This window comes from Dinoponera quadriceps, unplaced genomic scaffold (assembly GCF_001313825.1).
Source record: "Dinoponera quadriceps isolate SergipeBrazil2010 unplaced genomic scaffold, ASM131382v1 scaffold2157, whole genome shotgun sequence".
NCBI lineage: Eukaryota > Metazoa > Arthropoda > Insecta > Hymenoptera > Formicidae > Dinoponera > Dinoponera quadriceps.
Genome location: NW_014556198.1, coordinates 81,192 through 107,504, shown reverse-complemented (window position 1 = coordinate 107,504; position 26,313 = coordinate 81,192). Strand labels below are relative to the sequence as shown.

The 26,313-nt window shown below is 40.0% G+C and overlaps 6 protein-coding genes across 8 annotated transcripts; 4 read left to right on the top strand and 2 right to left on the bottom strand.

Moving 5' to 3' along the window:
* Nucleotides 1–202: 202 nt before the first annotated feature.
* On the top strand, nucleotides 203–12,673 carry LOC106747160. The gene is made up of 3 exons (XM_014624503.1): nucleotides 203–310; nucleotides 7,721–7,927; nucleotides 10,163–12,673. Exons 2-3 carry the CDS (start codon nucleotides 7,747–7,749, stop codon nucleotides 10,864–10,866), a joined length of 885 nt encoding a protein of 294 aa, XP_014479989.1. The 5' UTR covers nucleotides 203–310; nucleotides 7,721–7,746; the 3' UTR covers nucleotides 10,867–12,673.
* On the bottom strand, nucleotides 8,059–10,156 carry LOC106747163. Its single transcript, XM_014624504.1, has 3 exons — nucleotides 10,008–10,156; nucleotides 9,180–9,367; nucleotides 8,059–9,028 (listed from the first exon to the last, which is right to left on the bottom strand). The coding sequence occupies exons 1-3, from the start codon at nucleotides 10,092–10,094 to the stop codon at nucleotides 8,896–8,898; spliced, it is 408 nt and encodes a 135-aa protein (XP_014479990.1). The 5' UTR covers nucleotides 10,095–10,156; the 3' UTR covers nucleotides 8,059–8,895.
* Nucleotides 12,674–12,756: 83 nt separating the features above from the next.
* LOC106747164 lies at nucleotides 12,757–14,613 on the top strand. The gene is made up of 3 exons (XM_014624505.1): nucleotides 12,757–12,786; nucleotides 13,239–13,435; nucleotides 13,885–14,613. The coding sequence occupies exons 2-3, from the start codon at nucleotides 13,349–13,351 to the stop codon at nucleotides 14,281–14,283; spliced, it is 486 nt and encodes a 161-aa protein (XP_014479991.1). The 5' UTR covers nucleotides 12,757–12,786; nucleotides 13,239–13,348; the 3' UTR covers nucleotides 14,284–14,613.
* Nucleotides 14,614–16,061: 1,448 nt separating this feature from the next.
* LOC106747155 (flightin) lies at nucleotides 16,062–18,456 on the bottom strand. 3 transcript variants are annotated; one of them, XM_014624492.1, is made up of 3 exons: nucleotides 18,354–18,456; nucleotides 16,755–16,995; nucleotides 16,062–16,463 (listed from the first exon to the last, which is right to left on the bottom strand). In XM_014624492.1, exons 2-3 carry the CDS (start codon nucleotides 16,958–16,960, stop codon nucleotides 16,220–16,222), a joined length of 450 nt encoding a protein of 149 aa, XP_014479978.1. In that variant the 5' UTR covers nucleotides 16,961–16,995; nucleotides 18,354–18,456; the 3' UTR covers nucleotides 16,062–16,219. The 3 variants fall into 3 exon arrangements, with proteins under 3 accessions (XP_014479978.1, XP_014479977.1, XP_014479979.1); XM_014624491.1 differs by having other exon boundaries at nucleotides 18,314–18,430; XM_014624493.1 differs by lacking the exon at nucleotides 18,354–18,456 and adding an exon at nucleotides 18,147–18,286.
* A 1,810-nt stretch (nucleotides 18,457–20,266) lies between these two features.
* LOC106747153 (probable malonyl-CoA-acyl carrier protein transacylase, mitochondrial) lies at nucleotides 20,267–22,455 on the top strand. Its single transcript, XM_014624489.1, has 3 exons — nucleotides 20,267–20,627; nucleotides 20,717–21,539; nucleotides 21,948–22,455. Exons 2-3 carry the CDS (start codon nucleotides 20,719–20,721, stop codon nucleotides 22,387–22,389), a joined length of 1,263 nt encoding a protein of 420 aa, XP_014479975.1. The 5' UTR covers nucleotides 20,267–20,627; nucleotides 20,717–20,718; the 3' UTR covers nucleotides 22,390–22,455.
* Nucleotides 22,456–24,333: 1,878 nt separating this feature from the next.
* Nucleotides 24,334–26,293, top strand: LOC106747158 (methylosome protein 50-like). The gene is made up of 5 exons (XM_014624497.1): nucleotides 24,334–24,560; nucleotides 24,632–24,965; nucleotides 25,204–25,376; nucleotides 25,462–25,651; nucleotides 25,753–26,293. The coding sequence occupies exons 1-5, from the start codon at nucleotides 24,452–24,454 to the stop codon at nucleotides 25,985–25,987; spliced, it is 1,041 nt and encodes a 346-aa protein (XP_014479983.1). The 5' UTR covers nucleotides 24,334–24,451; the 3' UTR covers nucleotides 25,988–26,293.
* The last annotated feature ends 20 nt before the right edge of the window (nucleotides 26,294–26,313 follow it).

Genomic DNA, 26,313 nt, shown 5'->3' with positions numbered 1-26,313 from the left:
TCGCTGTTTAACGATGTGCAACTAGTTGCACAGAATAAAAAGATCATTCTCGCGTCTCGCCGGATCGAAGCAGGAAGCATAGAGAAAAGTGACTCCGCATATCAGGATCGTAGTTCCCTCGGCTCCACGTAGTTCCACGGTTCCGTCGGAAGCACCAGGCGGTGACTAGGTAAGTAAGCAAGTAAGTAGGGATAGCGCGGCTGCGAAGAGTGGGAAACAATTCGGACGCCGCAACCGCCGTGGGAGTCGCACCGCTACTTCCGACGAAACAGCACCCTAAGGGATAAACACCTCGTTACTATCGTCTTAGGTAAGAGCGCCTTGATACTCGCGCGCGCTCGTGGTAAAATTCTCTCATTGTTCCCGCGGAAAGAATCACACAGATGGTTCGATTCGCGCCGCCCGTATATCGCGCACGCATATTGCGATTCATAATATCGGATATCGATTTCGATCGTGAAGCAACGGACATATCGTTCACGTGGTGCGCAAGATTAACGGCGTTCGTCGTATACCAATCGCGCATCGATTGGCATCGTCTCGACGGGATGCCGAGAGACGTCGTCCATCATAATCGCGATTGCGAGATCATAATTGCAAAACAGAGCGTTCCCTAATTAAAGAGTGTGTATATATTCGATCCCGTAGATACAAATGCCGCTCATAACTATGCATCCCGAGAAGTATTCCTGTGCGAAGAACAGAAATGTTCGGACGACGTCGTCAAAAAGATGTCTGAAGCGTTTAGAATGTTTTTCGAACATTTCTGTACACTGGGCTATAATCTCGTCGATTTTCGATCGTCACTTTGCAGACGATATTAACGTTCACGATTCGCGCTTCGGACGTTGAAACTAATTCTATTCTCTATTCGATCGCCCGCGTGTTTTTTCCGAGAACTCGTTTATTCTTGTCCGAAAAATCGCAGCAATCGTTACGAGGTGGTGATTAACACGCTAATTTCGGGTGGGGCTGCAAATCGTTTTAAAGAAAAAAAATTTATTTAATTTTTCGGCGACGGGTAGTCGCTAAAATTGCAGGCAAAGTCGATCGAATGACAAATGAGTATCGTATTTAACGCCGATCATTGTGTCACGGTTGATTATTATTATTATTATTCGTTATATGTTAACGGCCGTGGTTACGTGTTAATGGCCGCGATACTGGGATTATGCGCGCAACTGGGATTATTTTGTGACCGATATCGCCGTTTTTAAAATGCTGTCTACCGGCTAAATTTGGCGGGCTTACGCAACAAGAAAGAGAGAAGGAACGAACGAACGAACGAACGAACGAACGCGTTGTATCCGACTACCATGGGCATCCCGTTTCGATCGGCCGAAAACTTTGGCATAATCGCGAAAAATCCCTTGCGCGTAGGAGTTTCCCGAAACGTAAATTCCCGTTTTCGACGTTTTCGTTTCCGAAAAAAAAAACGGGAATTGTCGCGCGAGAACGAACGTTCAGATTCGCGGGGCGGATGTTGGGGGATCATCCGCGCGCCCATTAAATTCTCATCGCCGCTTGCGATGAGCCGCTTGCGAAAACGGCACTCGAAAACACGCGGCCGGACATTCGATACTCGCCCAGCAAATTGACACGAGAACGCGCGCGGCGCAATTGCGCGATTTATTTAAGTCTCGCACGCGCGGGCGCGCGTATTCGGGGCTGTACATGAAATAATGTACACGGGGGAAACGCGCGGGCGAGACGCGACGAGACGTGAGTCGCGCTGAGTCAGAATCTAAAACAGTTGAAGTTATATCGCGGCGGGGTATAACTCATTACCGCATTTGTGTGCGGCCATGTCTGTCGCTGATCTGTTTCTCTCAGCGTCAGCCAGTCACTCAATCTGCAAGTCACCTTTGTCATTTTTTCTTGACAAGCCACTGAGAAATTCACTAACGTCCAAATTTTAGTCACTTTTTTGTCTGAGCTACCGTTAAATTGGCGACCCGGGCAAAAAAGATTACATATAATGATTACATATAAAAGATTACATATAAAGATTACATATAAAAAAGATTACATATAAATTACTTTATTTACTTTCAAAATTTGACGAAAAATGTCATTTTTAGTTATTATTTTGATGTCCGAGAGGTCATTTTTTGTCAGCTTTTCGAGCAAGAAACATTATTTTACTTTTATTTCGGTAACGGATGGCAGCGCTGGTTTCATTGGCTCCACCGACGCTCTCTCTCTACACGGTGTCGCGTGAAGCACGTACAAATTACGGCCCCGAGATAATTCATCGCCCATGCGTGTACGTCTGTCCCACTAATGACGCGGGCCAAATTTTTACCAAGGATCCCCCGCTTTTCACAGCAACGTAATTCTGTTATTGTCGCTGCTTGCTATCACGCACGGTCTTCTTGCTTGTCGAGCGGCCGACTCAGGTAGAGCAGAAAATCACAGTGACGTTAAGATGACGAGAAGATGCATCAGTAGAAAGAAATGTTGCATTCAAGTAAATACACAGAAAAAATTAGTCTTAAATCAAGAATAGATATTTTTATGTATAACCAAGAGTATTATAATCTATATAATCTTCTTAGAAGATTTTTAGTCTTGATTCGAGTGAATTTGTATTGATACAAATATTACATGCACTTAATTCAAGATTAAAAATCTTCTAAGAATATCATAATATATTTGCTTACATATGAGAATATCTATCATTAATTTAAAACTATTTTTGTCTGTGTATTTGCTGGGGAATATTGGAATAATTATTTTACTTGGATTAAGGTTCCGGTTGCAACATGTTTTTTGAATAAATTTCGAAATATGTCCAATAGGAAAATTTGTTCTCCAGTAATTCTCGGGAGATACATTTTTCTATTGTATGATGCGTTGCGGAATTCATCGAAAAGAAAGTGTTGCAACCATTTTTGATTGACCATTACCACTGCCATCTTGTTTTACGATGTCAGAAATGAAAAAGTTCATACCTGGAATTCTCTCTCTCTCTCTCTCTCTCTCTCTTACGGTGTGATTCAAATAAAATGATATAACCAGGAAATGACATTTATGATCGATTCAGCACACTTGTAAAATACTCCGATCATTTTCCTTTTACTCGAGCAATTAATATTCAGCTACAAAACTAATGTGATAAAATCATGAAAAGAGATAGTTTAAAAAAGAAAATTACATATTATGTTAATTTTACAATTATTTATTGATCGTTAAGGTGGAAGGAAAGTATTCGGAATATTTTACAAGTATGCTGATAAATGTCATATTATGGATATATCTTTTCATTTGAACATATATTGCAAGAATTCTCGATATGTCCCAGATAGAACAGAAAATAATGATGACGTGAAAATGACGCCAAAATAATGAAAAATGATCGAAAAATTAGTTTTGTAATTATTTTCTCGTTATTTTAATTTCATTCAGGTGTCATTTTGACGTGATCATTTTTGGCTGTCATTTTTTTTGTTTTGAGGCGTTTTCTGATTTTTGACGTCACAAACAAAACTGCAGCGAGGGATCAGGAGCCTCAAGTAAATATTACTTGCATATAAGATATAGATCATTGGAAGAAAAAAGTGCTATATTCAAATAATATTTATTTTTAATCCAAGTAAAATAATTACTCCAATATATTCCTTAATAATTACTCCAATATACTCTTTATTTACTGAAACGTAACAATTTTTTTCTTTCAATATGACTATAAAAATTCACTTTTCAATCATTTTTTCATCATTTTGACGTCATCGTCGCTTTCTGTTCTACCTGAGGATGCGTTTCTGCTCAAATTCCTAAGTGTTTTCAGCTCCATTCGCCGTTATGCCGGTATCTATGAATTAAAAAGTATCGATTATTATTCAACGTTCGAGCATAGCTTGTGATTTTAAAGTAGAGCCTCAATATTCCGATTAAAAATCGGATGTATCACTCGCGCGTCGGCGATCCGTGATTTTCCTGAATGGTAAGACAACTTGGAACGCGCCAGCCGCGGCGTCTCACGCATAGTATAGTAAAATACCTTTGGGTGCATGAACGAACGATTGAGTAACGAGTCGATTCGCTCTAAATCATAGCTACTTCCCAAGCGGACGCGCGCCAGACGCGTACACGCCAATTAAGTCGAGCAGATGATCTTATCCCGATCGAAAGAAGCCAAGCTATAGTTCGTTGCCTTTTTGGCATGAACGTAATTCTTGGCGTAAAATCTGCGCTTCTCCTAGGAGGAGGATGACCACCACCGTCGCTGCCTCTCTTTCTCTCTCTCTTCCGATGTCACATCGCCGCTGTTTATTCTAAGCTTGCGAATTTATTTCCAACGTGTTGCGCGGCGCGCCGTAACGCTTATTTTGAACTGACGTTATTATCAGAGTATTTGTGTCGATGATCCGGCGGTTTCTTTCGCTACGAGAGAGAGAGAGAGAGAGAGAGATAAAACCAATGAAAAATCGTACCTGTCCGCTTAAAAAATACAAATAAATAATTCGCAAGTACGTGCAAAACGACCATCTGTCAAAACAGTTCTACTGCCGTGTGACGTATTGTTCGTCGCTCTTTCTCTCTCTCTCTCTCTCTCTCTTTCTATCCTTCTCTATCTCTTTCTTTTGCGATGAATGTTGAGAACTTTTGGCTCAATTCGCCGGAATTCGCGTCCGAGTTCGAGCTTTATCCGAAATCGCCCCTTCGAGTCTCGAATATCAAATGAAATTTGATTAATCGTCGCTAAATTTGCCTTTCTTTGTCTCGCCGACTTCTCTTAGCTACGGGGGCAGGGATTTTGTCGCGTATCTATATATGCACAACGCTACGCGCTGTTAATTTGTTTATTACAAATATAACCCGTGGAATTCGGCACTTAGTAGCCTCGAGAATTTAATAGCCGACAAAAATAAATCGCGGCCGCCCGTATATTGCGCTCATTAGCCTACTTGCGCGATAGCGCGAACGTGCAGTAGCTGTCGCCGCACGGTCGCAGCCTCTCGACTTAAAAATAATTTCGAAACAAAAGATATAAGCGGGTGGGAGACATAAAACTTGCGATCTGAGGCTGAGGAGTTGCGAACACGTTATCGAAAGCGACGAGGAGGAGCGAATTAAATCATCATGCGATCAGTATCGATGTGCGCTCGCGAGCACGTCGGCGAGTAATGCGCGCGACCGACAGTAATTCGATTTCTTGGATAATTATCTAAAGGGTAATTATATAAAGAATTATTTTTTCGATCGAATCCGCGTTGACGCTTATCGCGTTCACGCTTGTCGCTCGTCAAAGATACAAGCCGGGATGAATGAAAATGGGCAATTTTCCCACCGTTATTCGCAAATACAAGATGAGGCAAGAATTATTTTAGTAGAAATTGAACCTTGTGGATCTAGCTAGAAATAATAAATGTGTCTAACGTCATTATTACTTAATAATGTAATAATCAACCAGTAACGAACTAGTTAAAAAATTTATTCCAGCCTGTTAAAGATAGCTACTAATTTTTGCCTCAGACTGACTAAATATATTTCTACTTCAGTATTACTACGCGGAAAAAATAATTCCGTTGATGTAGATGAATTTCCCGTTGCTTAGGAACCAGAAAACTCGATTGTAGGAACAAAAAGATTCCCGTAGGAAGTATCTCTTCAATCAATTGCACTCAGTTGTCCCGAATGAGTTTTAATGCAGCTCAATATTCATACGAATATTCTGTCGCAATAACAGATATATAATTCTTCGTCGCCATGTGTTCGTTCGTTTCTCATCACCGAGTTCTCATCTAGTCTTTTTTATTCAGTTATGGGAACCGAGTTTTTTCCGTGCTTAAATATCTTCGAAATGTGAGAGTAGAAGAAAAATTTATCTTTTTTAACAGAATGTAATTTATCTGCATTTAATTTTAATTTAACAGAAACTTTTGCATTGATACCAATAGTCACTGCTTCGATTACCTATAAATATAAACTTTTTTTTCTTTATTTAATCGTTAACAAAATTTTCTTTTAATAAGATGAAAGGCGAAAATAGCAAAGGTAATAATAGATATTGTCTTACCCTGTATTGAAAGAAAAAAGTGTTACTTTTCAAATAATATTTACTTGATCCAAGTAAAATGGTTGCTCCAATAAGTATTTACCAGAAGCTATTAAAATATACTTGAATTGTGATAAAAATATTATTTGATACAAGAGGCTAAAACAGATAATTACGTTAATTTGATTCTAGCCCTTTTTTTCTGTGTGCATATTTCTCAGACAAATTCTGCGATATTTCTTATTGTGAGCACTATAATTGTCCTATTCTTATCAATTCTCGCTTAATTAAACAGCGGCAGATCTTTGTATTACTGCTCACGTCGCACGCCCCAGCTTCGATCAGCGGCCGAGAGCGCACTAATGAGATCATCATGATCGGGGTAGACCGTATCTCTGATCGTTATCACGTACACAGATACAGAGACCGGCCCTGAAGTAAGGGCGAGTGGGCGCTCAGGGTTTCACGCCTCATATTCAGAGAGGTTGTCCCGGGCTCGCTTGTGCCGTGCCAGTTCAGTTCACGGGCACCAAATTAGACGCGGGCTATTTTCAACCGGCATACAACCGCTCGCTCCAGTTTGCCGACGACGAACCACCGAGAAAGAGAGAGAGAGTGAGAGAGGGCAGATAGAGAGACAGAGAACTCGTCTCGGACTTTTGTTACACGCGGTATAGCTCGCCACGTGGAGGACGAGGTCGAGGGGACCGGATGGTTCAAGCCGCCGCCACGTGTCCCACGAAACGATTTTCCGCGTTATTCGCCGCTGTACGTAGGTGGTGCATAACCGAAGCGTTCGCTCATACGTTGGAATTAGAGCTCGCTCTGTTATGTTAATAATAATGCGTGATATCCGTGTTTGATCAGCATTAGACATGCTCTTGCGTCGCGCACTCGAATCGAGGTCTGGCGCAGTTGATGGCTCTTGAAATATTCGATTTTGCGAAGCAGAAAGAGAGAGAGAGATATTTGCGAGAAGGTGGTACTTTGATAAACAATTATTGATACGTAGAATAAGAAAATTATCATCTTGAATATTTATTTATTTATTTATTATTACATCTTCGAAAAATAAGAATATTTCATCGAATGAAGATGAAAAAGTTTACATTTACAGACAGTTTTTTGAAGTGATGGTTGCTGGTATCGATTCACTCTGTCGGATAAAAAACTTCGTCCATTTTAAGCCAATCGCATGCAACTATCAATCGTATACCGTTTTATAAATAATAATAGAAATATTAAGAATTAAGTAGTAAGTAATTTAGTAATTTAAAATCCTCAAACCCTTGCCGAGAGCAGTTATAGTCTTTGAAAAATGTTGTCCTATTCATTCGGTGGCTCATCATCAGAGCTATCGAAGCTAAGAAATGTCTCACATTCTCAGAAAATGATGAAATCTTAACACTGATCGGTAGATGTTTTAGCTGTTGACATTTACGCAGTTTTATGCAGTTTTAATTCATTCTTTACGCTCTTTATGCTCTATAATTTGACGTACTCGTCTCTGTACACAGAAACTATGAAATATAAAATGAGCGAAGTTCTTTCTCTTCTATTCTTACACTTCGAGGATTTTCAAGGTGACAATAGTTATTGCTTCACCGTACATGTAATAGCTTGAAAAGCAAGAGTTACCGTCACTTTCGCGGCTAGATCAGACCTCCTTCGTCGGTTCTTATCGACTCGACCAGTCTCACTCGACTTGTGTTTTTGCAGCTTAGCAGGGAGACAGTCCAACCGAGATGTCCAGGCCAATCCTTAGCAGGCCGCGTACGTTCATCTACGGCAGCAACTACGACAAGGGCGAGTCCTACTACAAGCCCATGGTCGACCACCTAGACCGAAAGTACAGCGGGCGGCCGTTGTTTCCGGAGCCGAGAAACTCACTAGCTGACGAGATCGCGGCCCGCCGTAGCGACATCGGTAACCTGTTCAGTCGTTTTCCAAAGTGGTTTTGACGGAGTGTTGTAAGACTTCTCCCAGACCCTCCTCGAGAGAGATCGTCGACGAGGCACGCTGAATAGATTCGTTGTGTCAAAAATCAAGTATCTGAGATGAACTCTTATCCCCTCGTTACCCCTCCTCCACATTGTCGTTTCTCCCCCCTTCTGCAAGCTCCTTCCGACTCCCACAACTCGCATGATCGATCGTCGTCCATCTCGCCGCGCGCGTTGTACCGTCGGATTGCCGATTTTATCCTGGAGGACCGGAGGGTCGCAATCCTCCCATTAGTCTCGCTTAGACCGTTGAACCTGTCGAACGAATTTGTAAAGAGAATTATGGATAATTGTTGATAAATTAAAAGAAAAAAAGAAAAGAACAGAGAGAAGAAAGATCACGAGAGAGAGAGAGAGAGAAAGAATTGTACCTTGTAAATTTAATGACAGATATTTCGGATGCTTTGTACAGTCCCTTCACGATACTGTGTTAAGCTCAGCGGAAGCTGTGCGCTGCTGCTGCGGTGATTAGCGAACTAGGTACTCTCGCATCCCAACAGGCATCTCGAGCAGGTAGAAAACGAGAGATAAAGAAAGAGAGTTAGGAGGCGCCATCATCCATTTCTCCAGAGCCGGTTATCTGTTTTTGCGTTTGCACCGATTTCCCGCCCTCTTGTCTGTAGTTAGAGCCTCTTGATTTGTTGTTGATCCCAACCCCTTCTATTCGATGTATCATCTTGCGACTTGTTAAATAAATACTGTTGAATGTTGTTTGGATTTTCTAAGTATTCGTGAAACGCTGCGCGCGGGAGCTCTCGGTATGATGCGTGTGCGCTGCGACGATCTGCGGTGATCCAGAGAGAGAGAGAGAGAGAACGTGGCTGCGAAACCGTGGGCGGCTTCTTTTTCTTCTTCTTCTCGAAGACTTCGGCATTGCGAAAGCTTACCCTCCGATTAAAACACGTCGCTCCAGGTCGCGCGTACAGTCTGCATGCACACGCTCACGCTCCCGCGCCTCGCACCGACACAGACCACGGTGGGGCGATTTATGAAAGGTGTTGCGTGTCTCCTCCCGAGTGAGATATGCCTGCAATAAAGTTGACAGTGATCGTCCGTGTAGCGGCGAATAAATCGACGCGCCTCTCGTCGCGAATAAGCGAGGATTTTGACGGCACGCGCCAGTCACTCGTGATGAAAGAAAGGGAGAAAAAGGAGGAAGCGAGCGCGTTGATAGCTACTTATCTGAGACACTCCGTACATGCCGCCGACGTCCCAGGTGGTGTATAAACGCGGAGAAGATGAACGTCGTGCGCTTGACGTTGCTAGCGACTACCCGCGCGGCTGGCCGCGCCGATGGGATCTTGTAGGTGTGCCAGATTGTTAATACGACGCGCATCCTGAATTTATTTTTGATCGGATGGTGAATCTAAAAATATATATATATACGCGCGCGTAAAAGCGCTATAAAGTTTACTTGGCTCGACGCGTCGAGTCGTTGTAAGCGGAGAAGCGTAAAATGTAATCGCCGCGAACACTTCGGCCTCGCGCGCGAAATTTCGCGAGCAATATCTATAGAACGTCCTGTGCAGGCCTCTGTACGCGAAATTGTAACCAGTACCGGAGTCCTTAATCTCTATCGGGAGATGATCAGAATTATGGGTTTGACTCGCGCCAAACTCAGATTAAATTAATCGATGAACAGTAATGAAAGCATCAATCTCCGGTTCTCTAACTTGTCGTTTAACAATAGTCGAAAAGTTATTGTTCAAGACTTGCTTCAACTTGCGACTTTTTGGACTTTTTAATAATTTTTTTTTAATTAAAGTGAGAAGGGTCTGCAAGAGACCGAACGTTTTTGTCAAGTCTGAATTCGATAAATTGTTACGCTCTAACAACAGCGGTTCGGCTCTCACAGACCAGGTATTGAGGTTTATAATTTTTCTCTGTATCAATAAGATAGAGCGACACTTGACTGATAGCAATCTTACATCATCGATCAGCTTAATCTTAGACTTTGATGAAAGTCACCCTTCTCGCGAGGTTCTCCATCTCCTCCCGCCACTCACTCGCTCATCGACACTCATATCCTTCACCGGAAATCGTTGATGCAACTGCGATCCATCATCGTCACCTCCATCGTTCATCATCATCATCACCGTCTCTCCTTCACCTTCCAACACGCACAAATCAACGCTCTCTTTTCTGATATCGGTTTTTGCAGGCACACGCGACCTCTCCGGTCCCCGCACTGGCCGCGACCCCGACCTCGAATTCGACCCCCGTACCCGCGCCTCCCAACTACCACCCTTCACCGACCCTCTACTACCCCCCGACGACGAGGACACCGTCTACGACAGCCGTGGGCAACGTACGCGCCGCAGGCTCGGCGACGATTTCGCGGAGGATGTATCGGCGACGACGCGCCGCTTCCGAGCCCGGGTGGCGGCAATGGGACTCGAAGACGAGCTCGAGGCCTCGACCGCCGCGAGTCAGGCCAGAAGGAGCGCTGCTGACCTCCTGGAGAGCGCGGTGACCGCGCGCAAAGGCGCCAGGACGGCGATCGAGGAGGCCGAGGGCGGCTTCAAGAGGCGCTCTAGGCTGTTCGACGAGCTGGAGCGTGCCGACGAGGGCAAGTCCGCGCTCATCAGATGGTCCAAGCTGATCAACGAGGACGACGATCTGCTGCCGACCAGCGCCGCCGCCAGTAGGGCTATGCAGACGAAGGCGCGCCTGCATGACATCGAGTCAGAGATGGAAGAGCTAGCTGAGAGGCAAGCCAAGAGGGAACGCAGGGCGGCAGCCCTCAGGGCGTTGGTGAACGAGAGCGCGGCCGCGGCCGACGATCTCGTTCAGCAATCGACGGTCAGCAAGAAGGTGTCGATGCGCAGCGTGCAGGAGCGCGCGGAGAAGCACGTCAGCTTCTAGACGACGCGAGAGAATCGCCGTATCTCGCATCTTTGATCATTTTCACGACGATGCCTTACAGCCGATGCGTTGCGCTCGCGTTCGGAAACTGAAGACCAGCCTGGCTGCAGTCTTTACTCAACGTTGCTCAATGAGATTTCATTATTAAGGACTGTCTATAATAGCTGTAAAGTATGCGCGTAAGTAGGAAGTAAATTGACCAATTGGATTCTTACAATACAACAAGAATAATCGACTGTGTTTAGTCAATTAGCTTACTGCTTATGTCTTATTACATATTTTACTATTATTGTAGACGGTCCTTTAGAGGTCATTGCATGTGAAAGAATTTTAGTCGTAATAAAAATTTGAGTTTTGACAATTTTAGTCACAAAAAAGTTGCAACACTTTTTCGATGAATTTCGCAACGTGTCTCATATCCAATAGGAAAAGATATCTCCTGGGAATTACTAAAAAATAAATTCTCCTACTGAATATGGGATGCGTTTTGAAAACTTGTTAAAAAAAAAGTGTTAAAACCATTTTGGGACTGACCATACGTGAAATGAGCGGTGCTAATGGCTGTTGCTGTACAAGGTGAGGCGATAACTATTACCACAATGAATATATCTTCGAAATATGCGAGAAAAATGTATCCAACTGAAATTACATTGATACTAACGGTTATTACTTTAAACATCTATTTTCGTTCATCTTCTATCCGTAAAGTATTTTTGTTTTCCAAAGATATATTCGAGATGGTGATAATTATTTTTCTCACCCTGCATATCACATGAAAAATATTCATGAGCTTTGTAAAACGAGAAATTTCATTCACTGCTCTTTTTTTTGAGAACGAATTCGAGGCAATCGCCCAAGTGACGTCATTTCAGTCTGCGATCGTAATACGAATGGTCGTGAATCGGCTCGCTGTAAGACACTGTTGTACCCCAACACGTATGTCTCTAGATGTCTCTTCTTCAATGTATCACGCGGCGACCGTGTTTGCGTTTCTGGCAGTCGCGCGATCACACTGGTCGCTGATTTGTCGTCGCGAAAGGAACATACGTCGGCTCCGTTAACGAATAGGACTGCGTGTTGATCCGATAATTCTCATCTCGGACACCTGCGTGTCCACGATGTAGCGTGTGTATGTTCGTTTCGCGTGATTCTACAAATACGAATGTATCAGTATATTAATGCGAGACGCATCGCTCGGAAGTATATTCGATCGACTGTGTTCCTCCGACTGCTGGAAATTGGATCATCTTCTCGGCTTGCTCTTATCTTATCCTTTTCAACTGCCTTTGATCGAACTCTTCGTCGAGTTGAATCAGTTCCAATTATCGCTAAGTCGACCTTGCTCGCGCGAGACGCTCTTGCTTCAACTAGATTGCTCAAAATCGAATGCACTTCCGGGCCCTGTGCCTCGCATCGTGATATAATTTTTCGCTTTTCCGCTCCGCGAAAACGCGATTCGTGGGAGCTTGTTGATTGTTCCTAACGAACGAGAGAACATTGCGTTCGGAAGCGCTATAAAACATTGTCATGCGGAATCGTTAACGCAATATCAAATTAAAGAAATGCAAAAAAAATCGCGTTCTACCGCACCCACCTCCGAGAACATATCTATATTTTCATTTCAGAGAAGTTATTTTTCGTTACTCGGGGACGCACTCTATAATGTGTCACTTACAAGCTTGATAGCTTTGTCATAGGCTTTCGAAAAAAAAGCCCACAAAACTTTCGTCGGATTCATTCTGTCTACATGTAATCCTCTTTCTTATACATGAATAAATCTCGTTTGAAATGTTCTTTTCGGAAAACACTTGTGTGTATCCTTGCGTGTCACAAATCACCTTGTACTACCCTCTTGATCATTCCATATCTTTGTGTCTTCCTCATGTTTCTTGTGTGCACGAGAATTCCTCTTAGTCACAGGTAAGAATTGATTTTATAGCGCGAATCAAATTGACATGTGCATTCGGCGTCATGTATGCTGTACTATTTTCTATATAAAAAATCACACGATTTTCAGTTTTATACATAACCTACAAGGTTGACAGTCGCATAAGATTTATATATTTTTATATATAGACATATTCTATACATATACGACACCCCTTATATATAATTATATATGGAAAGTTTTTTCCCGGGTAACTCTAATTATAATAGGATTATAATGACTCTAATTATAAATATGATTTTGATCTTACGTGTGTATATATAAAGCTGAAAATAGTGTAATTTTCAATCTAGGGAATAGTACAGCATACACGACGCCGACTGTAGGAATCTTAGTTCTTATCATTGACTCGAGGATACAGCTAAGAGAGATGCAGGATTGATATTAACAATCATTTTAACGCGAGTCTACTAACTACTTTTAGGTTCTCGCAATTTGTCGGGAAATCGTGACGATTCCTACGACGACTTGGACATTTTGTTCGACGGGCGTGGCCGGCCAGTCCAAGAGAATCCTTACGAGGACGATTTCGTGATGACACATCGGCGCTTCAAGGAACGTGCGGCCGCCGCATTCGAGGAAGATATGGCGGAGTTGAGGCGCAAGAGGCGGGATATGCAGGTTCAATTAACGAATCAGAACAATTCGATAATTCTTACTGTCGAGAACCGCGAGTATAACGACCCTAATAGAAATTGAACCTTATGGGTATCCATTCACGAGGTAGTAAATTTGTATCTAACGTCACTACCAGATAATAGCTAGATAAATAAGTTAGCTGATCGTTAAACAAAAGAAAACTACAGTTACGAGACGAAAAATCATAACTCGTTGCCAGGTAGTAATGTAACACTCACTTCTGTTTTCTTAACATTTTTATATCTACATCTCAATTAATGATCAACCAGTAACGAATTAGTAACGAGCTAGAAAATCTAATATAGCATGTATTAGCTAGTTACTAGCTTTTGATTCAGGTCGATTACGTGCATTTTTACTCGGGGAAACGTGTCGAACGCGTCGTTTGATCGTTATAAATCTATATTAAACCGATGGTAACCGCATTGCAGGATCGTATCTTCGACGTGATCGACTTAAACGCCGAAATTGAAAAGGCCAAGAACACGTTGGAGGCCGCGGAAGTGGCGTTCCAACGACACGCGACTAAGTTTGACAATCAGAATGACGAGCAGGAGCAAACGACGTCGTTGGCGCAAAAGCTCGACAGAACGCGCAAGATCACCAACGTGGAGCTGCTGAACGTGGAGAAGTCGAAGGCTAAGCCCATCGTGGCCAAGTGGATCAAAGTGCCGGCCATCGAGAAACCAGAGGCGGCTGAGCCAGCCGGGAAACAGCGCAGGATCAACTCCCTGATTGACATTGGCGAGATCGCCGATCCGCTGGAGTCGCTCGTGATGCAGCCGATGAAACGGAGGTTCTTGAAGCGGAAGAAGAGCGTCTCGTTTTAAAAGGCCGCCGTGACGGGAAAGCGTCACACACAATCGCAACGCACTTAAGATCATCAAGATATTTTCGCAACATTTACTATAAAATCCGAAGGATTTAGAAAAAAAGGGAAAATAATTACGACGAATATTAAGGCTTCTGTTTTCTCGCTACAGTTACTTCATTAATGATGTCAGGTGCGAGAAAACGTATATTTAAAATTCTTGCGGAATATATTGTGAAGTAAAAAGAATACCTTCACTGGGAAAAAAATTTAGAAAATAAGAACTTATTCGATGGATATTAGTAACATATAACATATTTTCTTATACAAAAAAAAATACATATATATACACACACACACGCGAATTTTTTTCAAACAGGAAAATATACATTTTATTAAATCTGTAACTTTGCATTAGGGCAATTGTTTATTCTATGTGTAAATAACAAAAATTAAATTTAAATAAATATTAATATCCACCGAATAAATTTTTTTTTTTATTTTTAGATATTTTTCTCTCTGTGTATAAAGTGATACTTGTGATCAATCGAGTACATGTGTAAAATATTTAAAAAATTTCCCTTTTATTTTAACAATTACTAAAATAGCCGTGAAATTAACGTAACAAAATCATGAGAAAAGATAGGTTAAAAAGGAAGGAGACGTGTGATGTTAATTTTACGGTTATTATCGATTGTAAGAGCAAAAGGGAAGTTTTCGAAATAATTTAAAAATATGCTCGATCGCCCGCAAGTGTCATTTTATGGATATATCTTGTTAATTCAATTTGTATTTTGTAAACATTTTGGACATACATCTTCTTGCTTCTGACATGGTTAAATGAGACGATTGCAGTAAAGAACCAGGAGCCTAAATTGCGAGTTAAAGAAGGTCGGTTCGACGTGGAAAGTGGTTACTACACGTGCGTTGAAAGTTTAGAAAAGAAATCCGGCGTGTGCGTTGCATTGTCGGACAATCCTCCCACTATGATATATACATTATCGCTCAGCGATAGCTCTTATGGCCTATACTTTCTCACAAAGATATTTTCTAACGATTATAACCGCGTCATCATATCCAACCAATCCAAATGTCGTTAATCGTATTCGCGTTCTCTCAGTTATACACACACAACGTTTCCACGTTATCTTCTTGAAACTATATTCGGTGGAAGCATCTCGTCATCGTTCGTCGCAAACGTGTACTTTGATAAAAACGGATTGCTATGTATTTAATATCAAGTACTACTGAATAAAATCAGGAGAGACAATCAGAGGAGATTCGCGACGATTACTGGAAGAAATCTGCTCCAACTTTCCCTAAAAGTTCTCGCTCTCAGGTAACATCGATCGTCGAACATCGATTTATCTGGGAAAGTACCCAGACAGCCAAACTTGTGCAAGTAGATTTTAAGCAGAATCTGCTACAAATTATCGATAGAAGAGAGTAGAAAGGCAACAAATCTAACACAGAATCTGTTCTGTCGGATTATGCTGTCAAACTGCTGCCAGAAATGCGACAAAGCCTACTGACAGGCGAACCGAACAGATTGATGGCAGAAACCGAACAGATCTTGCTGCGTGCAGTGTTTGGCGGCAGGCTCTGCGCGGTTTTTGCTGCCAATCTGCTTCGGATTGCCTGTCAACAAGTTCTGTTGCCAAAACACGAGCTAAATGAGGATATGGGTGGTTTTGGTTTGAGATTCTGACCAAATTTGCTGTCAATCTGTGCGTAGTCTGCGATTAATTTGCTTAATTAGGTATGTGACAACGCGATAGATGCGGAAAAGCACAATTCTTGAGGTCGGAAATATTGCTGTATTTTGTAACGCGAATCACCAGCGATGAACATATATATTATGCCGAATGAATGTACAAATATACAATGCGTATCGTTATACCTGATGAAGAGAAAGGGAGAGAACGATATTGCGGCCTATAACTTAGGAGGCGAGTTCACAGGATCTTCTGGTACTTCAAGCTGTAGTAAGCACGGGTATGGTAGCTATAATGTCTCGACGTGAATATCATGTTGGTGATGAACTTCATGTCGGACGACTTCTTGTGGCTCTTTTCCATGTTCTTCTGATCGTAGGTCCTCAGAGCCCTCTCTGCCCATTCCTGGGCCCTAGGCGGCTCGCGGTACATACCCCTCTGCCTCTGATTGAGATAGTCGATCACGTCGTCGTAGTAATTCTTCCTGTCGAAGATCAAACAGGCAGGATTATTCAATAATCGGTCATTAGAAGCAGATATGTACTCACACATTCGTTTTTCTCGGTTTCGTAATTACTCTATTAAAAAACAAAAAAAACAAGACGACTGCAAGAAGAGATCAGTAGGCCTATGTTGTAACTTCGTGGCGACAATGCCACGTCTAGGATCTTATTTGCGCAGTTTTTCTGTCACATATTATATTTGCGCAACGAGAACGAAACTGTCGTTAAAAATTACAGAATAGACCTATAAAAAACCTTAATTGCGGACTCACCTGTAGTCATAAAGATACTCATAGTTGAGGAACAGCGGTCGAACCCAATGATGATTATAATGAGGAGGCTCGATTTTCTCCAGTTTCAAAACCGGCTGTTCAGAAGCGGCTCCTTCGACGGGCGCACCTTCTGCTGTACCCTCAGCGGTGGCTCCTTCGGGTGCGGGCGCTTCAATGTCCCATGGTGCAGGTTCGTCCTCCCACATGGTGGTTTCAATATGTATTCACCAGAATATAGAGCCTACGAACGAATCGTGTTATGAAATAATTAATGCTTAGCAATTGATTAAATGTCATTCTCTCGTCAAGTTCTCTTCAAGACGCCTGTCAGTTTATTGTAATTTTAATATCGACGGACGTTATTTGTGCACAGTTATTACTCTTGTCGTTTTATAAGCACTCGCGTTTCGAAAGTACATGTGAATCCGATCGAAAATTTCGGGCAATTTAATTTTCAAAGAGATATAATTAACCGATTTGACATATATATATATATATATATACTCATATATATACATATTATATATATTGATACTCCGGCCAAACGGTTTGTTGATGACCTGTTTCTCTACGCGATATATATATATATATATATATATATACAGTACACATCTTCAAGTTATACTTAAATATTAAGTAAAAAATATTAAGTATTGGCTGATTCTCCAAGCCCCTGCACGGAAAAAAAATTAATATAAATTCAAGACTCATATTTTAAATGTATAAGCAAGAATATATAATCTAAATATAAAAATTACTCTTACTCGATGAAATTCTATATAGTTCCACTAAAAATATATTTATTTCATTTAAGAATAATTTTCATAATTTCAGAGGGAAGAACATTGGATACAGAAAGAATTATATCTTTAAACGAATACGATTCTTAGTTTAAAAATATCTTTTTCTCTATTCAATATTTTTCCCCTCAAATCACAAAAATTAATCTTGAATAACAAAAATATGATATTTTTGGTGGAACTATATGGAAGTTTTTCATGTAAGAGCAATTTTTATTCTCATATAAGATTATATTCTTGCTTATATATGAGAATTATATATGAGTCTTGAATTGATACGACTTTTTCCCGTGTACACACACACACATCTCAGCGGATAATCGATTGGAATAATCTAGACGTCGTATTGTTCGTCGCCTTATCTAAGTTACAATTTCGTCATTAGCAAATAAGATTAAGATGAACAACTTCCGGAACGTAGTGTCTATAGAAATGTTGTTTTTACGACACCTCCTACGTGCAACAATACTATAATTTTGCAAATTGAACAAACTTTACAACGTTATATTGTTTTCTTTTCCTTTTTAGTTGACTCGCGGAATATTCAAGATATAATTTCTCTTCACGGAGATAAATTTTTTCTTCCACGCACAATTCGAGACTTCCGCAAAGCGTGATCCGAAAAAGTTATCGGAATTTCCAAATTCATGTCACGCGGAAAATTTTGCAAGAACAGCTACGGGAAGCGACTCCTTCATCCTCGCTGATGCATCCCGACGATCGTTCGCGATTTTTAGAAAGGGTGCCGATCCGATATACCTGCGACACGATACCCGCTCCTCGATGAGCTCGTACGTACTGTGAAAAAACCACCCTTGTACGCGCCGCAGAGTCGCCACTCCCGCTTTGCGTTGTTTCGCTTTTATTTTAGCATGCAACACCTGCCTACCCCCGCACCAGGTCGCCCCTTCGAAGGTACGTGCCCCTCGCTCACAGGGAGGTGGCAATTTGGCACGCGACCCGCGATCACCATTGGCGCGTAGTTCCTCTCCTCCCGTGAGTGCATCACACGCACGTGCGTAACATACAGTGAATCATCCGTTTTGGTGTCCTCAGAATCTGATACGATCTTAAAGTCAACCAGCAGATTAGAAAGAAACTAGTAATAATTTATAATAATTAATATTACCATAATAATTATACACATAAATAATTATCGTAACGATTATAATCATACGATTATCATAATAATTAATTAATATTCATACAAAAAAGAACAAAGGTCATACAAAAAAGAACAAAGATCAATAAAGCCATTTTTAGACTCTCCCGATTTCCATTAAACAATTTTTGTTTCACTTACCAATAGCCTTAGTAAACAAAAAATATAACGCATATCCGCATAAACGCATAAATTCGAACTTTGTGTTCTAATTATGATTGTAAATAGCTTTTAATTGATCGATATGAAACAGCGATTAAAAAAGTTTTTAATGAATTTTTTGAAATAATATTAAAAGTCTGCAGTTTAGTTGTGTGCGCGGCAACGCATTGCAATTATATGTATTATATTTCAGAGAAAAATAATTCCACGCCATTTTTCATTTTGCCGATTCACATACAGGATGTGCCAAAAATGTAGAAACCTTTTAATATTTTGAAAACTATGCATTTTCGAACAAAATATTCTATACAAAAGTTATAGGGTTTTAAGTAACGCATTACATAGCAAGATTAGGGTAACTTCGAATAGCGTTGTCAAGATTATGTAAAGATCAATGAAATTTTTTAACCGAAATGAAATTTGAAATTGAAATTTTTTAAGAAAAACCCCTATTTTTTTATTGCATATTCACATAGCTCGAGAGCTTTTTAGGACGCTATAATAAAGTATATTTTCATTAAATACTTTTCGAATTATAGAGCTTGAAAGTATCGCTGACATTGGCATTATCCAATGTGTACTTTGTAGAGGTTGCATGATTAAACTATACTTATCAATAATTATATCGAGTAAATTGCTACATTGGAGCTATATTGCTACATTTGTATCATTTTCTGCTCCTGCTTCAAATAAGTACACATATATGTACGTAGAAAGTTTCAGGACTTTCAGATATAAAAATATTTTGATACTCTACTGAGGACATACACACTATGCAATGTATATTCTTCAACGTTCGTCCCCTCGCGCCACTTCATGAACTTATTGACATTGAAAAGCTAATGTGACCTCTTGGAGAAAGGGAAGAAGGAGGGGGAATGGATGCTGATACGTATTAGAATCAAAGATTCAAGCTATTATAATGACGCAGTATAATTGTCTTGTGAAGATATCATTGACACGGTACCCTAATTTACTTACTATAAATCACGCGAAGTGGAACAATCGTACACGTATGAACTTGAAATGTCTATTTGCAATCACGTGGTTGAGCTTGTGCCAATTTTCAACGAAGGCGCTTCGAAAATATAATCAATCTTCGCATAATGTTATTTAACATCGAATGCCATTGTTGCAAATTCGGCATATCGACAAATATGCCGAAATCATTTATTTTCTATGAAAGATAAATTATTCGTTACCTTAAATTTAAATAATAATCAATAAAAACGTTTTGCCATCACATCGTGCTTTAAGAAAAAAATATATCCGGAGATATAAAAGATTATATATAATTATATAAAATTATATATAATTATAGATGTATTTTTTTCAGCAAATTTTATGCGATTATATATCTAACAATATCTCGAACGTCCGGTTTGTCAGCTATCGAATCCTTGAACGGTCAATTATGCCGGTATTTCATGACGCGTTGAGTAGTGTTGAGGATGCACCTACAGGGTACCTGAAACCATAGTGAGAGAGAGAGAGAGAGAGAGAGAAATTTCATGAAGAAAAGCGTGTGGAATATAAACAACCTAACCTCCAGTTTTTGTTTGCATCATCGTCAGCTACCGATATCTCTGAAAGTTCCTGCGGAAAATGACATAGAAAAGTGGAACAAAAAAAAGAAGTAAAAAAGAAGTGCTACTTTTCGAAAAACGAAAAACATCTATGAAACCAAGGGAAAGTCTTCAAACCAACAATCACGGTAGTAGACATAAAGCGGTAATTCACGTTTCACAAGTAAGCGCGAGAAATAAAATAAAATTTGCTGCTAAAAGCGCAAATAAACAATTTAAACTCAACATGTTGTATCATGTTCTTGTCCGTAGCGATGTATCAGCGAACACTGTCGACTAGAACGAAACCTTGCCTATTTCGGTTGTTAACCTGGTATCGTGCAAACAAGTTCTCCGATTCTACTGCTGCGAGGGACAGCGTTGACAATCCATCAACCGCAAGCTCATCGCAGAACGAATCTTCCGAGAGCAACTTCGAGATCTCATCCACGGGTGAGGAGAACATTGCTCGTCTGCTGAAGGAATCAGCCACTTACAACGATGTCAAGGACAAGAGCTGGTCGACGAGTCCCTATCCTGCCGGTGTTCCATCCTCCATTGGGACCGAAGAATCCGCGAAGCCAAAGATCGACCCATTGGATACCTGTGTCTTGCTATTTCCCGGACAGGGTACCATCAAGGTTGGCTGGGCACAAAAATACTTGCGCTTTCCGCAAGCAAAAGAATTATTCGAGATAGCCAATGAGGTTCTCGGCTATAATTTGCTGGACCTGTGTCTGAAAGGCCCTCAGGAAAAATTGGACAAGACTCGCTTCAATCAGCCAGCCACAGTGGTGGTCTCGTTAGCTGCATTGGAGAAACTGCGCGAGGAGAGGCCTCGGGTATTCGAGACTTGTAAAAGTGCCGCCGGCTACAGTATAGGGGAACTGACCTCCTTGATCTTCTCAGGCGCGTTGACCTTCGAGGATGGTATAAGGCTGGTCTCTGTCAGAGGCACTGCTATGGAATACGCGTCTAATATAACATCTCAGGGAATGGTGTCGGTTTATTGTACCCCAGAAGCCAAAGTACACGAGGCTTGCCAGAACGCGATAAAGTGGGCGCGCGATATAGGAGTTGAAAATCCAACTTGTCAGTGAGTATTTTGCAACGTACTTTCGCAAATCGTTCTATTCCGTAACTCCTGTGTATTTTACATTTGGCTGTGATTAAATTTTTACACTAGGGACATTGTGATAGTATTGATATAATATTGGTATTGGATTGGTATCGATATTTTTCTTTCAATACCGAGTATTCTTGTATCGATATTCTCATTCGATATTCGTATCAGTACTACTTTGTTTCGGTATGTTTTGATATCTTTTCTTTTTTAATTATACATTTGTCTAATTATAATTATAAATACTTTCATAATGTCCCAACATCCCTACTTTACATACTTTTACACATTGACTTGATTTAATACACTGATATCGATGCTGATTCTTTGCACAACTGATATCGATGATTATTACATTCAAGGAATTCATTTCTTTCACAGGGTAGCTATTTATTTGTGCACCCAATCGAAAATACTGGCTGGAAATAAGGAGGCTCTCGACTACATAATGCAGAATAGCAAGAAATATGGGCTGAGAAACTTGAGGAGGCTGCCCGTGTCAGGTGCGTTCCATACAAGATTGATGGAACCTGCGCTCAAGTCCTTTCGTAAAATGCTTAACACAGTGGAAATAGACGAGCCCAGATGTCAAGTCTATTCCAATTACAAGGGATATAGATACGGCAATGCGAAATTAATTAGACGGTACTTGCCGAAACAGATTATCTCATCCGTCAAGTGGGAACAGACTATGCAGTCTATATACACCAGACCTGCAGGCACGGCTTTTCCGCGAACCTTCGATGTAGGATCGGAGGGAAAGATGAAATCGATCTTGAAATTAATTAACATGAAGGCATATGACCATTGTATAGCCGTCTGATTTATGTATATATCTTTCGACGATGCAGAAAGAAACCAATACATTTAACAATAGTACAATCTTGTACATACGCGGTGGACTTAATTCTCAATTCTACCTAACGTACACCAAATAAAGATGATTGAAGTTTTGTCGAAATCGAGATTATTTGTTTTTCTTATTGAGAAAAATAAACGTGCGTCAGTACAAATGTTCACAAACACAAAGAGAAATGTGAAAAAACGCAGCAATAATCAATATGATCTTATAATTTTTATAGGCCACGAGTAAAAAAAAAGATTTACTAATTATATATTTGATTAAGCGTACTTAATCGTAAGTATAAAATTATTAGAATTACTTTTTCGGCCGTAAAAAGTAAATAAAACTCTATATACAGCAACATTGGTAAAAATGATGGTAATAAGAACATACATAGAAATATATGTACTCCTTAGCGCGATACATAGATTATTTTATATTATCTAATAATGTTACATATCTCAATTACTTAATATAAGTTGAATTTTGCGAGCAACATGGTTTTGCTTGATCTCAGCGCTGTTTTTCAGACCGATATTCACACGATATTCGTAGGAAATTAGAAATTTCCGATATCACTATGTCTAGGGAATATGACAACCTTTCTCCATCCGTGACTGTACTCATCGATAATAGGGATGCATATGGATGGATATAAAAATACATAGAGATATAAGAATAGAGGGAACAAGGGATATATGCTACCTGTAAGTGGAAGTGATAGAGGTCAAGAGAGAGATGGATGCCGAGTGTCCTATCTATCTCTTTCTAGTCGAGCGCTGTGATTGGTTGTTACAATGAGTCGCCAAGACGACCACGCGACGTCAGGAGGGGAGAAAGCAGACTAAAATTTCGTTTTGTAAATATGTGTGCACATGTGTGTAGAATTAAAATTCGTTAAATATTCGAACGTTAACAAAATAATAATTGGACGCGATTTGTTTAAAAATGAGGCATTGTTTGAAATGCAAGGCGGAGTCTTATCCTGGATGTAACCGCAGTTTTCACTCGTAAGAAAGTACAAATACGTAACCTCAAATAATTATATGTTATTTTTTCCTACATTTAAAAAAATATGTAAATGTTGTAGGCTACCGAAGGATGTAGATGTAAGGCGTAAATGGTTGAATATACTTCAACTACCTTTGTATTTTGAAATGAAAACAGCATATATTTGCAGTGATCATTTTAGCAATGACAGTTTCTTTGAATTGGATGGAGAAAAATGTATAGCTATATATCGTCGTTGGCGCGGCAGCCAATCCCAGCGCGTGATTAGAAAGAGACAGATAGGACACTCGGCATCCATCTCTCTCTTTGCCTCTATCACTTCCACTTACAGGCTTGTTCCCTCTATTCTTATATCTCTATGTAAAAATATCTGAACTGAGCATAAAATACCCTTATAGATCTATCGTCGCGGCCATTTTGATACCTCAGATTTAGTATTTACTTTTACATCACGACATTCGAATATGATTGGTCAATTTCTTATTCTTACTTCTTATGAACATACTTTCATACTGCTCATTGTAGGTTACGCTTTAAGCTTTATTAAGTCGTAAGAAATTGACCAATCATAGTCAAGTGTGAGAAGAATAGTCGATTATGATTGGTTAATTTCTTACGGTTTAAAGCTTATTGGTTTGTTCATGTTGCTAGTACTTTTCGCACTCGATTTTTTCGCTTCTTCTAGCGCTCGAATATGCGCCTGTCTTTTTCTAATGGCTCTTGCGATGCACGACGCGACATGCGATACACAATGCGCGATATCCAATGAGCGTACTGTTTTTCCAGAAGAGCTGCAGGCTCATTGGATATTGTACATCGTGTATCGTGCTGGCTGTGAGAGCCAGCACGAAAAGTGTGAGAAATATAAGCAACACGACAAGCCTATTTAAGTTTGCTGCACTAGTGCAGAAAGTTCGAGATGAAAGAACAAATACATATTTTCGTTTGTGTGCTGCAAAAGTAATCCAAGCTTTGGTTTCCCGCATCTTTATTGTTTAGGAACGACGATATTGTAGTATAATAAGGAGTGATGATAAAAAATATACCTAATTTAGTGGATCAATCTAAGAAAATGTTTAAAGAGACATTGTCAACGTCACGTAATGCTAAAAATTATCCGCAATTCCTTGTAATCGAAGGTAAATACGTAAGATCTACAGATTAATTTTTCTGCATTTCTTCAATCTTTATGTATTAACTTTTGTCACAGACCACAAGGCTCTACTTGGGTCTCTTGAAATGAGCAGTATTAGCTGGTCCGGTTCTCTCAGGTACTTCAATGGCACTTCAAATTTTAATAAGGAAAATGCTGCTTTACTAAAAGAAACGTATGACTGTTGTGGAGATGCAGCTTTTTTGGCACGAGATACATTCGTCGTCGTAGGGGACAAAGGTGCTGTAGAGATTTTTCAAATAATTCCAGATGATCAAGAAATACTAGAGCTTCAGTCTTTGAATTATGCTCGTTATCACGATGACAGTGTTTACGCAGTATCTGTACTTTATGGTAGAAAAAACATAGTTACAGGTGGATTAGACTGTTGGTATGTTAATTTTAAAGTATCGTACTTGGTTTATTTTTTTTTTCAACCAAATTGGCTACACTAGTTCAAGAAATTTATGCATACTGAAGCCTAAGAATCTCTACGTATGCTTCATAAGCTTCAGTATGTATGTGTGTGTATATAAATTTCTTGAACTAATACAGCCAGTTCAACTAAAAAAAAAACAGGCCAAAAGTTTCACCATAAAAATAAAGTGTTAGATTTATATTTGTTGCAGTATCAAAGTCTGGGATGTAGAAAATTTAGTTGCAACACATTCGTATAGTTTTGCACATACAGACTGTATCACTGGGACGGATGTAAAGCCCATGTGTGATTCTACATTTGCATCTACTTCCTTAGATGGTGATTTATCATTCTGGGATATTAGGCAATCTAAACCAGTATATTGTACGTACAAGTAGATTTCATTTACAAGTTTCCTTCATTTATTCCAGTCTCTATGGTTTCCAAATATATTCTTGGATTTTTCCAGGTACCATCAATAGAAAACAGAAGTATTATTCGATATCTTGGAACACTGCTATGGCCCAGTTTGTTGCCATAGGTGGAGATTGTGGTATGATTGAATTAATCGACGTCAGACAACCAGATGAGCCATTATTTAACTCTTGTTTGGACACTGGCAGCGTCTGGAAGGTATTATTCAATCCAGATCGAACGAGGTATGGTTTTTATTCAATGAGTAAAGTTAATTCCATTTAATGTAATTGTAACTCTTAATATCATCGGTTTTTATGGCGACTTATATTTCTATTTACTCTAGAAAAAATCAGTTAGCCTGTTGCTTCGATAGCACGTTTGTGAGAGTGTTAGATATTTCTAAAGAAATGCGGGTGGTAATGGAGGATAATAAGCACACCGACTATGTACGAGGACTAGCATGGTGTGAAGGTGACTTATTCTCGTGTGCTTGGGACGACAACGTGATTAAACGTACAATACCGCTTAGCGACAGTAACGATAGTAATGACAATATCGATAATAACGCGGGTCGATAATAACAAATTAATGTGATACATTTAGTCAGAAATGACTGTTTAATGAAATTATTAAATTCCCCTTTTAATGAATTAAAAATAATTATACAACGATAAATTTGTCAAAGAAATTGTACACTCAATTTCAAAATATATTTGTATATTCGATGGTCATTTTTTATAGCATACATTTAAGATTTTGAATCACATTTCTTCCATCAAATTATTTGAGAATCTATCGTTTTTCTAGTTTAGTGCTGACCGTATTTATCGTGATTATTTGTATTTTATTATTATTACGGAAGACTACTAAAAATGTACGGCGTCATTGTCAAGAAATTACATAA